General features: G+C 42.4%; 1 protein-coding gene across 1 annotated transcript; it reads right to left on the bottom strand.

The window, feature by feature from the left end:
• Positions 1–7: 7 nt before the first annotated feature.
• LOC311111415 (Wilms tumor protein homolog) lies at positions 8–11,047 on the bottom strand (the record flags this gene model as incomplete). Its single annotated transcript, XM_084154127.1, has 5 exons — positions 10,219–11,047; positions 5,553–5,675; positions 2,675–2,774; positions 553–630; positions 8–44 (listed from the first exon to the last, which is right to left on the bottom strand). The coding sequence occupies exons 1-5, from the start codon at positions 10,646–10,648 to the stop codon at positions 8–10; spliced, it is 768 nt and encodes a 255-aa protein (XP_084010253.1). The 5' UTR covers positions 10,649–11,047.
• Positions 11,048–16,301: the final 5,254 nt, after the last annotated feature.

The raw sequence follows: 16,301 nt of genomic DNA on the forward strand, positions 1-16,301 counted from the left end.
TGCTACTCTAACAGTCAGTGATGTCACACTTCTTCCAGTCATTCCTGTTGGAGTGAGAGGGAGGGTGGGGGGAGTACAGTCAGATATGTGATGCATCTATCTACGAGAGAGAGAGAGAGAGAGAGAGAGTAGAGAGAGAGAGAGAGAGAGAGAGAGAGAGAGAGAGAGAGATGAGAGAGAGAGAGAGAGAGAGAGAGAGGGAGAGAGAGTGAGAGAGAGAGAGAGAGAGAGAGAGAGAGAGTACTCTGATCCCCTTCTCCTTCTCTCCCCCTGAGCAACAGACCAAATCTACCCTCCCACACCCTCCTCCCCTCCTCCCTCCTCCCTCCTCCCTCCACCTCCACCTCCACCTCCACCTCCCTCCTACCACCTCCCACACATCCCTCCTCCCATCCTCCTCTTCCTCCTCCTCCATTACCTCCCTGACTATGGTCAAGGCTACGCTAAAGAAATATACTACAGGAAGCTAAACACACACATACACACAACACACACACAACACACATTGATGGACCATGCAAATAGGAATGCATAGTTGATTCAGCTTGGTACCTTTTGATGGTGGACAGTGTGTTTGCAGGGTTCCATGCTACACACTCCAGCTGAGAGGCCATTTGGTACAGGTTATCACTGAGGAAAACACACACAGACAGAAAGATTACAGCTCCACATCATTTACTGTACATACCATTAAAGCTAACAAAAGCTTAATCTTGGTTAACCCAGAACTCAAATCTTGCATAATTTGGTTTACATAGTCTGTCCACGAGACATTAACAAAAGTTATACTGATATAATTTGATTGATTGACTGAAATCAGTTGAACAGAGAAGAGACAGAGGGGGTGCATAATGGCTGGACAATTTGCTTTTGCGGTCAGAAAGCCCTCCCTCCCTCCCTCCCTCCCTCATTCCCTTGTTTTTGGATAAGGAAAATGAAGATACCCCACATATTTCCTTTATGAACACATCCAGTCCACTCCTCAAAGAGCTCATTAAAAACACTGGGCTGTGAAGCCATTAGTCACATTGGCAGATGATTACACTGGCTACAACACACACACACACAGTCATACACACACACACACATTCATACACACACACACACACACATTCATACACACACACACACACACACACACACAGACGTGACACACACACACAGGCAGCAAGGGTGAGTGTGCCCGTGCCTAGTACATGGTGGACCAGTGCATGACATCACTCTGTCCTCACAGTATCATTGGGTGTGTGTGGGTGTGTTGGGTTTTGATCTGATGGTTCCCAGCTCTGGGATGGGAGATGGAAGTCCTGGCTATAAAGGGAGAGGGGGAATCTTCTCATCCTGTCTTATCAGATCCTGTTCCTGTCGTTTTGGTTCCTTCTGTTCCCCCTCTCCAAAAGCAAACTGAGGTCAGCGTTTGAAGAATCCTGGCTCAGTTTGCCTGCTAGATGTTTTGGGTTAAATGAAATCCCCCCATGTTACAGAAAAACCAATGGACTGACGTGAGTCCTCGCAGCCTCTCCTTTCCTCTCAACTCGGCCTCTTGTTCCTGTTCTCTAGCCCCTCTTCTCTCCTTTCATCCACCACCTCACCTCTCTCCTCCTCTCTCCTCTCCATCTCCTCTCCCTCTCCTCGCCTTCCATCCACCACCTCACCTCTCTCCTCCTCTCTCCTCCTCCCCCTCTCCTCCTCTCTCCTCCTCCCCCTCTCCTCACCTTCCATCCACCACCTCACCACCTCACCTCTCTCCTCCTCTCTCTCCTCTTCTCTCCTCCTTCCCCTCTCCTCGCCTTCCATCCACCACCTCACCTCTCTCCTCCTCTCTCCTCCTCTCTCCTCCTCCCCCTCTCCTCGCATTCCATCCATCCACCACCTCACCTCTCTCCTCCTCTCTCCTCCTCTCCCTCTCCTCGCCTTCCATCCACCACCTCACCTCTCTCCTCCTCTCTCCTCCTCTCCTCTCCTCTCCCTCTCCTCTCCTTTCATCCACCACCTCACCACCTCACCTCTCTCCTCCTCTCTCCTCCTCTCTCCTCCTCTCCCTCTCCTCTCCTTCCATCCACCACCTCACCACCTCACCTCTCTCCTCCTCTCTCCTCCTCTCTCCTCCTCTCCCTCTCCTCTCCTTCCATCCACCACCTCACCACCTCACCTCTCTCCACCTCCCTCCTCTTCTCCCTCTCCCTCTCCTCTCCTCCCCTACACTCCCCCATTTCACATGTTGTCTTTCCTCTCACATTCCTTATATTTTACAACTGTATATATATATAGCTGATATAGCTCAGCTCTGTGTACAGTCTCACACGTACACCTCCTTCCTACCCTGGTGATCTCACTTCCCTCCTACCCTGGTGATCTCACTTCCTTCCGTCGGTCTTAGCTTCCTCCTCCCTCTCAAAGACAGACTGACATTTGAGGAGCTCATCAAAGGCCATTGGAAATATATATATTTTTTATCTCTATGGGACTTCCTGGTTTAAATATAAATACAGGACAATAAATACAAGTATCTATCTCTGATCATCACTTGAGTCTGATCCAAAATAACTATGTAGACAAAATGAACCATAGCATCCCAGCAAAGGTAGCACAAACATGTACAGTCCAATGTAATGATATGGGAGTCAGGCATATGGATCTCAAGCTATAAAGACCCAAGGTGATGAGGAGGTACCTGTTATAGTTCCTCAGCAGTAGAGCCTGGCTGGTTGGACAGTTCTCTGGGGGGGGGTGGCAACCAAACATAGTGGGAGGGGCAAGGTACTGCTGGTCACCTGCATAGCATACAGTAAAGAAATCAGACAAACAAACCAATGAATTAGCATAAAGACCTGTTGGACAGTAGTTACAGCGCTATGAAACCACATGCTCAACATAACACCAGATTGGTCTGTCAACAGTTTTACCAGCTGACTATGTATGCTGCCATATCCCCAGCAGTTATAGAGAAACGCTCTCTCTCACCCCCCAAACACACAGACATACAAACACACACACACACACACACACACACACAAACAGACATACAGTACATGCAAACATACGCACACCCACACAAACACCCATAAAAACACATTTCCTCTAAACCAGGGGTGTCAAACTCATTTTAGCTCAGGGGCCACATGGAGGAAAATCTATTCCCAAGTGGGCCGGACCGGAAAAATCATGGTATATATAACTTAAAAACAACAACTTCAGATTGTTTTCTTTGTTTTAATACGATCAACATACAACATAAAGCTGGAGCCTGAGGACAGTGTGTCCAAAATAGTACAAGCACAACATCACTATTAATCATAAAACACCTCAAGTTATTTGAAAGTTCTGAGGACAAAGAACACACAAACACACAATGCCTCAGTGATTCACAGAAGTATATCACAGATCACAGAACTATATCAGGGTGTCATTTCTCAGGCAGAAATGTAGATAAAAATAATGAAATCCTGTTCCCCAAACAAGTGCAAGAACCACAGAGTCAAGAATAGGTTAAATATACAAATAAAATAAAATCAATTAAAAACAATAGCACATCAGCTGTATGGACAACTTTGTTGCGCCCTTGCAGCTGTTTGTTCAAGTTATTCAGGTGCTCTGTAACATCCACCATAAATGCAAGGTCCGGCATCCATTCTGCGGAATGAAATTCTAACACTGGTTTGCCCTTTTCTTCCATGAACTGTTCAATTTCTTCTCGTAAATCAAAGAAACGCCTCAGCACAGCACCTCGGCTTAACCATCTTACCTCAGTGTGGTATGGCAGGCCATAGATGTGGTCTTTCTCTCTGAGAAGGCTGTCAAACTGACGGTGATTTCGGATGAAATTAACAGTTTGGATGACCACCTTCATGACGTTATCCATCTTTAATGACTTGCAACACAAAGCCTCCTGGTGCAAAATACAGTGAAAAGTAAAAAAAATCACGTCCTCCATTTGCAGATTGCACTTTCTCTCTGAACTTTGTCACAACGCCTGCTTTTTTCCCGATCATTGAGGGCGCACCATCTGTAGCCAGGCTGACAGCGCGGGACCAGTCCACTCCGACCCTGTCCAGCGTGCTGATGAGTGCGGTAAAAATATCAGCTGCTGTCGTTGTATCTGTCATCGGCACCAACTCCACGAACTCCTCGGTGACGGTCAATGTGTCATCAACTCCGCGGATGAAAAAATGGCCAGTTGTGCAACATCTGTAATGTCCGTGCTTTCATCAATTGCAACCGAAAACGCAATAAATGACTTTACTTTTTGCTTCAACTGGCTGTCCAAATCCACTGAAAGATCGGAAATCCTGTCTGCAACTGTGTTTCTTGTCAGGCTGATATTTGCAAAAGCCTGCCGCTTTTCAGGGCACACAATCTCCGCTGCCTTCATCATGCATGTTTTTACAAATTCACCCTCACTAAATGGTTTTGAAGCCACTGCGATTTCATTAGCAATGAGGTAGCTAGCTTTCACTGCAGCGTCACTGATGTCTCGGCTGTGAGTAAACACAGACTGCTGTTTCTTCAGACCCGCCAACAGTTCATTCACCTTCTCTCATCTCGCTGTCCTTGAAAGTTGTCATATTTGTTGGCATGAAGACTCACACAGTGGCGACGAAGGTTATATTCTTTCAGCACTGCAACATGCTCTGAACACACCAAACATACAGCTTTCCCATTCAATTCCGTGATTAAATAGGATGACCATTTTTCTTGGAACACTCTGCACTCTGCGTCCACTTTTCTCTTTTTTGACAGAGACATATTGGGGCAATGAGGGTGCCAAAGCACATAATGTTAAAAGTAGAAGCCGTAATAAATATCGCGGGCAAAACAAAGTAGCTCATTGGCTGCACGTGCTTGACCTACTTGCTCTGCCCCGGTATAAACAGTTTGCTTGCTTAACACAATTGCTATTGCGCCATCCAGTGGACGCAATTGGAACAGCAGTTTATTTTATTGAAAAATTGCAGCGCATTTTTATACTTTACCTTTTTTCTTCTTTTTTTTCTTTCTTTTTTTATCATCTTGCGGGCCGGATTATACCCGTTTGCGGGCCTGATCCGGCCCGCGGGCCGTACGTTTGACACCCCTGCTCTAAACAATTATCAAAACACCAGTCCTCCCAGAGGTGGTAAAACAATCAATCTCCTTTTAAAGGATCTACATAGTTCCTTCTCTGGTTCAGTTGTGGATTGGTCCCCTGATGGTGGTCAACATTCCAAAAAAGTCTCTCATAAAGCTGTTTCCTTAAGTTATCATTTCCAGAGCCAGTATATTCATTTGACCAAAATGAACAGAAAACATACGCAGCTTTGAATAAGAGCATTGCGAGAGGTAGTGTTAAAAACAGAGAGAGAGATTGAGGGGAGATAGGGAGAGAGAATGGATGATAGTAATTTATAGCCCTGCAACCTCTGGGTGACTTCCTTACTAACCCTGCAGAGACCTCAGAGTCCTCATTGTTTGTGAGGTTAACTTTCACCTGCTGCACGTTCACAAATACTAAAACACACACACGCTATCATACACACAGGTGGACAGGAAGTGTTAAGGACAGTGATAGTTACCCATGGTAGTCGGAGGGGACAGGGTGTCCTCGTGTTTGAAGGAATGGTTGGAGAACTGAGGGGAGTGGTGAGACGGAGTGTGACCATAGCTGGGAGCCCCGTCCAGACCTACTGTCCCATAACCTACAGAGAAAAGACAGATTATAAAGACAATAGTTTCTCAGTTTCATCATTATGGCAGCATTTTGGAGGAAACTGTGAGTCTCCAGGAGCCGGACGGATATCTGAATCCCCATAGCAGCGGCTCTAAGTCCCTGGCAACATCACAGTAGTAAGTTTATCACACTACTGAATTCTGCCTCACTGGAAGGTATTAATTCACGGTTTCAGTAAAGCTGAAGAGGAAAGTTGGCATCCAGAGAATATGAAGATCAGTAAATCTAAGGACAAAGTGGTATGTGTGTCTGCACTTGCTCATACACACAAACGCATGCACACACACACTCACACACACACGCACACACACACACTCACACACACACTCGCACACACACACACGCACACACACACACACACCCACACACACCCACACACACCCACACACACACTCTCACCCAAACATGACATTAGCAGGACAAGAGTCAAGGGGAGTGTTGGACAGTTCCTGAGGAGACTGACTCATCTACACGTCTCTAAATCACTGGAGCCATTAAAGTCCTGCACTGACCCTCAAACCACTTCATCAAAAACTACTTTCCACAGAATAAACAAACTCTCAGTGTTCAGTGGGTCTGAGACTCACATTACCAATAACACAAGCTAAACGCTATATCAGACTCACATTATCACTCACATGGGCTAAACGCTATATCAGACTCACATGACCAATAACACAAGCTAAACGCTATATCAGACTCACATGACCAATAACACAGGCTAAACGCTATATCAGACTCACATTACCAATAACATTTACATTTTAGTAGACGCTCTTATCCAGAGCGACTTACAGTTAGTGAGTGCATACATGTTTATTTTTTTTATTTTTTCATACTGGAATCGAACCCACAACCCTGGCGTTGCAAATGCCATGCTCTACCAACTGAGCTAAATCCCTGCCGGCCATTCCCTCCCTTACCCTGGACGACGCTGGGCCAATTGTGCGCCGCCCCATGGGTCTCCCGGTCGCGGCCGGCTACGACAGAGCCTGGATTCAAACCAGGATCTCTAGTGGCACAGCTAGCACTGCGATGCAGAGCCTTAGACCACTGCGCCACTCGAGAGACAATAACACAGGCTAAACGCTATATCAGACTCACATGACCAATCACACAGGCTAAACCCTATATGACTAATGGAAGTATGAAACAATACTGAAAATAGACTTTCTTTGTTGACAAATAATAATGTTTATTGCTGTTGTCAAATTTGATAAAGTCTCAATAATAGCACACAGGAAACAAAGAAATTAAATATAAATTCAGATAAATATCTGTTAAACATTCCCCTCTTATCTTCTGGGGTCAGATCTTGGGGGAACAAGACCCAAAATACTATTGGGACTAATAAAGAAACCCGTTAGTCAGCGCTTGTGTCATTTCAACATTTGTTTTTAAATGAAAATAATGAATAATATGGGAAATTCTGAAATTGGAGAGCAATACAGTCCCTAGATATTTTTTTAGGCTTTGTGTAAATCTTGGAAGAAACATCTTGACCCGATATGTCATTATGATTTAGAAAAGCCTGTTTTGGAGCGGAGCATTGCAATTTGGGCTCAGGCGATGTTTCTCCATTGGGCGGAAAAGTGCTCTCAAGGTCTTGATAGTAAAGTAAGGCAAAGTGTTAGTCTGTAAAAAAATGTGTTTGAATTTGATGTGTTTTTGAGGGAAACACCCAAACATTATCACACACAGAACACATAACATCAAATGCTACAACATTCCAGAAATCCTAAGAATCAGGCGTGTGTGTTTTCACGTGTGTATGTGCGCGTGCATGTGTGTGTGTGTGTGTGTGTGTGTGCGTGCATGAATGAGTGCTGCGTGCATTAGTGCGTGCTGTGCGTACGTGTGTTATCAATTTCCATGGCACAGACAGTGACGGTCCAAGGTAATGTCCTTTTCCCACGCCCTGCATGGCTCCTATACTGCTACCTTTACTAGTCAACATCCTCACACCTCTGAAGAATAAACGCTCCGACTTTAAACAACTTATAAAGGCTTTATATAGCACACATAAAGGCTTCATAAGCACTACATAAACGCTTCACAAATCATCTATAAAATTATCTCATACTCTGTAAATGGTGTATGAACATGCATAGTGCGTTATGTCACATTTGGCAATTCAACCTACAATGGTTTTGTCACCCTTTATATACCTTCTATAGAGTATGACATACGCTTATACATTATTTGTGAAGCATTTACGTAGTGCTTATGAAGCCTTTATGTACTGCTTATGAAGCCTTTATGTATGGTATATAAAGCCTTTATAATGTGTACTTTGTTTAAGGTGGGACCGAATAAACAGTAACATGACTGTAAATAGACACAGTAAGAAACTGTACAACTAGACAAATTATACGGGAAAATGTTGTCTTCCAAACAAATTCATTTAAATCAGTTTAACATTATGATATAAATATTTGTATTTGATCATTTGTCATTATACTGCATTAGCATTTTTGTTTGTAAAAAAAGATGATTACGTTGTTTTGAATGAGGGGAAAACACTAATAATGTAGCTAAACTGGGAAAATGTTGCATCATATTAATTCCTGACATAATGGACTGAATCCTAATTTGAGATTAGTGTGCATGGTAGGCCTATCTTTCAAATGCACATCAATATTGTATTTACTCCATCATCTCAGCTACTGGTTCGGTACATTATGAATTTGAATTGGAGTTGAACATTTAATTATGGAAAAGTGAACATGAAATTGTATTATAAACTGGGTGGTTCGAGCCCTGAATGCTGATTGGCTGAAAGACGTGGTATATCAGAGCGTATACCATGGGTATGACAAAACGTTTATTTTTACTGCTCTAATTACATTGGTAACCAGTTTATAATAGCAATAAGGCACCTCAGGGGTTTGTGATATATGGCCAAAATACCATGGCTAAGGGCTGTGTCCTGGCACTACACGTTGCTCCGTGCCTAGACAACATTTTATATTATAAATAGATTTTGTGGACCAACAACTTTATCATGCTTATTATCATAGATATAATATTTTTGTACCAGCCACCACATCTATGAGGTAGAATATGTGTCTGTCGTTGACAACATTATTTTGTGATAGCTAGGTAAAAACAGATTCAGTTCATTATGTCATGGATTAATATGATGTAACAATGTCCCCGTTTACATTATTTAAAAAAAATTATAATGATTTTTTACAAACACAAATGTAAATTCAGTATGATGAGAAATGATCAAATTAACTTAAATAGCTGATGGTTTGAAATTAGTTGAATAAAAAATAAGACGGTTTAAAAAAATACTGTTGATAATTACAGCACCAAAATAATATTAATTCGTAAGTTATACAAACAGTTGATAAAAGGTTTTGCAATGTTTTTTGCATTATTTAGATTTAGATTTCAAGATTATTTCAACCTAAAATAAAACTGGGGGAAAAATAAAGGGGAAATCTGCAGTTTCTACATCCATTTTGGTATTTTTAAATTACTGATATGTACCCATTGATTCTTAAATAATATAACTTATTAATACCTAATGAGCTTAGTTCAACTGTCGTACCGCACCAGAACCCAACATATAAGCTTGTTTTGCTACAATGTTTGTAAACAAAGTACATGTAAATAAACACTACAGTATATAGCCTCAAAACATCGTTAAACTATAGTTTTAATACCATGGATGGGCAGTTCTTGCATCCATAGCTCTGTCTATGAATTTGAGAGTGGTTACATTTCTCCAGCCCAATCCCTCAGCTTTTTACCGAAACAGGGGTGGGGAAAACACTTTGTTATTGTTTCAACCGCTAATTGCCCCTTTAACTAGGATATTACTATCAACAATACATGTATAGCAGTATTTAAATGTGGTCTTTTTTTAAATACTGCTTTTTGTATTATTATGTTTCATTATTTTGAAGCACCCCGTTCTTTGAGAATAAAAGTGAAACTAAGCATGTTGAATACAGGCCATATTGTTGCATTAGCTCTGTGAGTCGGGCCAGCGGTGGGAAAGCTGACAGCTCTCTTCCCTGTATAGGGCAGAATGACCCTGTGTAGAACAAAACATCCTGTTCAGACACAACACTATGAACAAGCCCCAAACATCAACACTGGACAATTACACCCAATACAAATAGACACACTCCAACACACACACACAACGACCCAGGAAGTACTGCACGGTCACATGAGAAATACACAGACACATACCATCACTGACATCAGAAAGTGTAGGTGCAACGCTGATGGCCTAACAATCAATCAATCAATCAAATGTATTTATAAAGCCCTTTTTACATCAGCAATTCTCATAAAGTGCTTATAAATAAACCCAGCCTAAAACCCAGAACAGCAAGCAATGCAGATGTAGAGATCTTTGGCCTTGAGCGGTGAGGAGTAGACAGCTTAGTTTGAGCCGAATTCAAGAGGGGTTAGAGAGGATAGAGTGAGCCCAGAGAGGGTCAATAAGGTGGCTATGGAGGAGGAGAGAGGGGAGCAGAGAGCAGCCTTACCCTGGTTCCTGTGGGTCGGTGGGCTGTCCACACAGCCTGGGAGGTAGGCTCCATTAGGAAACACCCTGGACTGGCTTGGAGCTGGCTCCCCGAAGGCCCCAACCCGACAGGGGCCTGTCCCAGTGAACTGGCCAGAGAAGTGCAACGTGAAGGCCCCCAGGCCACAGTGAGGGTCCTCCAGAGGGTCCGTGGAGCCCCAGCCAGGCTCCTGCTTGATGAGGGAGTGATGGGAGGGCAGGGAGCCGTAGGGAGAGCCAGGGTGGAGGTCCAGGTAAGGTGCCCACTGAGGGGCACCCCCAACGGGCAGGCCACAACCCCCGCTGCTCACTGGTAGGGAGGGTACGGAGGGCACCGGGGGTAAGAGGGAGCTCAGGTCTCGCACGTCGGAACCCATGGACCCCATCATCCCATACGGCTCAGTCAGCATCATGGAGGGTGGCAGGAGATGGACCCTGAAAAACACAACCACCTGAGAAGCAGACTGGAACAGACTCCTGAAGCGCAGAGGGGAGGATAGTCCAAAAATAAAACTATATAACAAGCAACACTGGGTGTAAGAGCCTCCTAAGGAACAGTGAAGAAAAAGCTTGAAAAAAATTGACGAGGCGACTTCTCTTCTCTTCGATGTAATTCGATGCGATTTAACCTGAAACCAAATGCACAGTCAAACAGTCCACCAACGAAACATATTTTTCCTTTTGGAACCTCTCTGTTTCAGTCTTTTTCAGCGATCGTTCAAAAGGAGTCGTAGAGTGTTCAGGTTGTCAGTTCAGTGGACAGGCCAGAGATACCTTGTGGATGGTGTGCTGCGTGGGAGTGTGTCTAGTAGTAACAGTGCCTTGTCTCTGAGTGTGATGTCTGCTTTTCCTTACACTGATGACGGCTCTACTGCCTTACTCACAGGCCAGGGGGAGGAGCCAGGACCGAAAGGGAGAATGGATGACTCCTTCACTTTATCCACTATAGACACACCATAGAGATAGATAGAGGACTCTATTGCCCAAAAGCCCATTTTAGCATGGGCAGCGCTATGGAGGACTTTCACCATTTTGAAGATGTCAACTGGGTGGGACTAGCTATGGGTTAAGGAAGGTCTCCAGGAGGGATCAGCCAATGAATTATACTTGTGAGCAAACATTCCGTAACTGCAGGGGGCACAACTTTGACTAGAGAGGGGGTGGCAGGTAGCCTAGCGGTTAAGAGCGTTGAGCCAGTGACCGAAAGGTCACTGGTTCGAATCCCCGAGCTGACTAGGTGAAAAATATGCCGATGTGCCCTTGAGCAAGGCACTTGACCCTAATTGCTCCTGTATGTCGCTCTGGGTAAGAGCATCTGCTAAATGACAAAAAAATTTAAATGTTTGTACCTGTTCAAACAACATGCTCCAGGTGGCAGTGTGCACCCTTTCAGTTTGTTTGCCAACTCATAGAAGTAGTAGAAGAAGAAAATGGACTACTTCAAAATGGAGATGGCCTCAATGGCCCTGCCTATCATAATGGGACAGATACAATGATGCCATGTCTTTCTAAGTCTATGAGGCAAACACACACTCACTAAGCTGCTTGTGTGTTTGCCTTTTTCATCACTTTTGATCAAAAGTTCTAAACATGGATTGTTCTAAACATGGATTGTTCTAAACATGGATTACCTTCATTTCCTTTTATTATGATATTTTTCCCACACAGAAAAGTCTCCCTAGGTCCGCAACATATGAGCTTATTGGACATTTTACAATTACACAATTAACCTTTTTAGCAGGCTATTTAAATATGTTAAGTAGTTTAAATTCTGTTTTGTTGGCTACAAATAACTCAAATACAGCAATTCAATAAAAGCTTCTGTTTGATCTGCTATATTGTCCACTTATTTTGCACAACTTTGTCATTCTTTTATATATAAAGATATATTACCAGTGTTCCGTTGGAGCACAGCACGCACCATTTTTTTTTGCAAAAGCTTCGTGTCAAACTTGATGACAGCTTTGGGAGAGCATGAGAGCTTTGCGAGGGCCCAGCTGCTCATCCGTGCGGGAGTGTTTCATCCACATTCCTCAAGAGACGTACTCGCTGCCAATAAGCACAAAATACAAAAAGATCAGCTCACAGTCAACATAAAAATCTACAAATAATACTTGTGTCGGTAGATAAATGCCACTATCATCGAAAAGTTGATCAAATTATTACAAAATATAGCGTCTAAATAAAAGCCAAAATATAATCTATTATTAGACTTTTTATGTAATTACAAATGGTTCCACGTTAAAATTATGATAGGCCTAAAAACATTTCCCGGTAATTATTTTAATTACTTATTAAATAACATAATTATTACGAATCTATTGTTATATAGGCCTACTTACTTACTGTGTAATGGGTAAAATTCACAATCCCCTTAAATAAATTTTTAAGAAATATGTAGGCCTAGTCTACAATGAAAATAAATCGTTCATATTCACTTCTTGAACGAAACGAAATTCAAACGAATTATTCACTGGATGAATTGGATAATTTGAATTGGATGGAACTTTATTAAAATATATATTGACGCTTATGAGAGCATCTTCGCTGCTGCTGCCGTTTATTATTATACTGGTTGGCTTGGCAAGGAACGTTTATCTTTGACTAGAGAGGTGATGACCCAGGTTTGGATGGACTGGGACAAAGAGGAATGGAGTGACAGGATTCTGGAATTCTGGAAAACACCATAGCTTCTGAAGATTCATGAAGATTCAAAGGTTTCCCCCCACAGCAAATTCTCCAGTGTTAAATCAACGCTGAGAGTGTCAAATGTAACACTGGTCCAGTGTCTCTACTAGTCAATTTTTTCAGGTCAACCCCTTTCCAGTGAATTGTGGAGTTACCACCCATGATTGTTAGTGACAGAGACATGGTTGTTTTCAGTCCTGTGGCCGTCACCAAGTGAGATCCTAAGTGAATATGTAATCATTAAAATGAAATGATTTAACACAATACAACACATAATCCATAAGGCCTTATTTTGAGGGCCTAGTTTTACCCTAATACAGTGACCTGAAACTCATGGTTTACAGGCAACATCAGACCTGCAAGTCACATTATGCTGGCTAGCAAAGTGATGTGTAATTCGTATTGGAATCCAACCAGAGTGGCTATATGCAACATTTTGCATTTTTAGTCACCCGCAACCTGGATTCAGAATGACTGCCGGGTGGGAAGACTAAGATATGAGACTACCTAAAGCATCTAAACTGGAATAACCATTTCCATTACGGGTGTGATGAGTCCAAGTAACAGTTAGGATTAGTTTAGAATGTTTTTATTTATATTTGAGTAGCATAAGATGAATTAATCAATCAATGCAAAAACATAGATATTGAAACAAACAATTATAAAAACCAACCTGCAATAGAGCATGCTGGGAAATATGATAGTAATAGGCGTGGTTTTGGTTTAACACTGGTTATTAAGACCAACACTGAGATTATTTTACCCCAATGAGCTTTAATTTAACACTTAGAGTTAAAGATGCACTATGCAGAAATATCTCCTCCATTTCCTGGTTGCTAAAATTGCTAAGTTTGCCTAATTTCAGTTTATATGACAAAACAAGCAAGTGTAATTTAGAGAATCATTGTACCATCTAAAACCGCTGTGAAATATATTTTCCATAACCAAAAATATTGTATTTTCAGCTGTTTGAAGCTGGTGTACAAACCGAATGTAAAAGACACAAAAACTAAACTTAAAAAATGGAAAGCATAGAAATGGCGCACATAGAACAGATATACCGTTTCTTAGACTTGCTTTCAATGAGAACGACAGATCTATTATTCACATTTCTATGTGACTTTTGTCAGGTCGCCCAAAAAGTTTCATATTGCAGTTTTAATTTAACACCTGAATTACCACTAGAAATGTTACACTGAAAATTCAACACTAGGTAACACTGGCCAATTTGCTATGCCTCCTTTGGCTCACTGATAATATACCAACACACACGTGGAAAGAATTGATAAAAAAAAAAAGAGTAGTTTAGGTCATTTAAGGGTATCAAGGGCGTAGGTCCCGTATAGCTCAGTTGGTAGAGCATGGCGTTTACAATGCCAGGGTTGTGGGTTCGTTTCCCACGGGGGGCCAGTATGAAATATGTATGCACTCACTAACTGTAAGTCGCTCTGGATAAGAGCGTCTGCTAAAAATGTAAATGTGGTGTTTTAGAAAATACATGTAAAAAACAAACAACAACAGGTATTTACATTCACTTCCTGACTGAATTAAATACTTAATTGACTCCAATTCTGACACCAAGCCTCACTAATACCCTGCATCTAATACACATCAAAAGTTCCCTCATAATTTAAAGTGGCAATCTGCAGTTCAAACAACAACAAAGCGAATTGGGTAGAGAAATGTAACCACTCTCACATTCATAGATGTGGCTATGGATGCAATGACTGACCATCCATGATATCAAAATGATAGTTTTAACCATGTTGTGAAGCTTTATAGTGTTTGTTTACAATTACTTTAAAAACAATGGAGTAAAACATGCTTCTGTTTTGGGTTCTGATGGGGTTAAACAGTTGAACTAAGCTCATCAGGCATTTATAAGTTACTTGTATATTCTTCAAGAATCAATAGGTATATATTATTAATTTAAAATAGATGTAGCAATCGCACTTCAAGATGCATGACCCTAAACATGAGGCTCTTAATGATGATAATGTATTGAAAGAATGTCAAAGTAATCCAGCGGTTGCCACATTCCTGATGAAGGGAGTTGATGAGAAGCTCCACACCCTGTTTCTCCTATCATGACTGTGGCTTGCTGTCCACTGAAAAGCCACTTAATAGGTTATATCTGACTTTGCTCTGCATTGGTCTGGGTTGTGGGCTAGGCCCCAGCAGGATTAGGGCCTGCCTCAGGGAACTGCTACCCAGGAATTGAGTGAGGTTAGTGGGCCGCTTCTCGTCACCACCTCCCCTCCTACCACCACCTCCACCATGTGGAATTTCAGTCCGGTACCCTAGAGAAAGTCACTGACCTCTGATTCAACTTTTTAAACCTGGGGGAAGGAGGGAGGGGGAGAAAGGGAGAGGGGGAGAAAGGGAGAGGGGGGATAGTCTGTCATGAAAGGATAGCCCAGTGTGTCAGAGTGTGCTCTGTTTTATCATTATCCAGGGGATTAAAGCTACCGGAGAAAGTCCTCACTTTGGCATTAGACTGAGAAATACATACTGCAGACTCTCACAACCCTGTAGAAGTGAAGAAATCAACACGACGATACAGACAGCATACAACAACAGACAGGACAGATTCTTATATTAACACACTTCCTGTTGCTTGACTCAACAGACATGGAGTGCTGATTAAGCATTATTGCTGTTATTCTGTTTTCAGACAGTGTGACGCAACGGATGTCTCACTATGGCCTGGATGAAGAATGATCCTTTCAACGTTTTCCCTTTTCACGACGTTTGCGGAGTAAGTGTCACAGTTCCTATATGTGTTAGGTATTGTGGCAAAGGGACAGGTGGACTGGACACATAGAGGCTGATTCACTAACTGAGTTAGAGGACATATTTACTAAGAGTTTGCACCATGACCTGCAGTTGTGCAGTAATTGGTCATTAATAAATCCATATTTACGATAAATCCAGCACCATTTGAATCTATTCACGTCGTTGAAATGATAAGGTTGTGGTGATGAAGAGAACAGAGTGCTCTCTGACTCACTCCATTTCTGGGACAACATTTTTTGCGAAGGCAGATATCTCTCCCAAAGTAGCACACAGGCATTCTGAAGATGTCCAAGCAGCCATTTTGAAAAATAACAGTAAAATAAAAAGAATGCCTCCCAATACAATTCTAATGTATTTCTTCCCACCCACGGCAAACAACAAATGATCTGGGATTAAAACATGACTAGTCAATAGGTCTTCAGACCTCCCCCAAAAATATATTTCAGAGGAAAAAAGAAAACTATAAATTACTGACCCAAGACATATTACTCTGGCTATGCATTACCCAGTGGAGTAGTTAAGAGGGGTTCGATCAAAAGTGGCGAGGCCAGGAGAAACAGCCCGCCTTCAGAATCTATGACT

Source organism: Coregonus lavaretus, assembly GCF_964263955.1.
Source record: "Coregonus lavaretus genome assembly, chromosome: 37".
NCBI lineage: Eukaryota > Metazoa > Chordata > Actinopteri > Salmoniformes > Salmonidae > Coregonus > Coregonus lavaretus.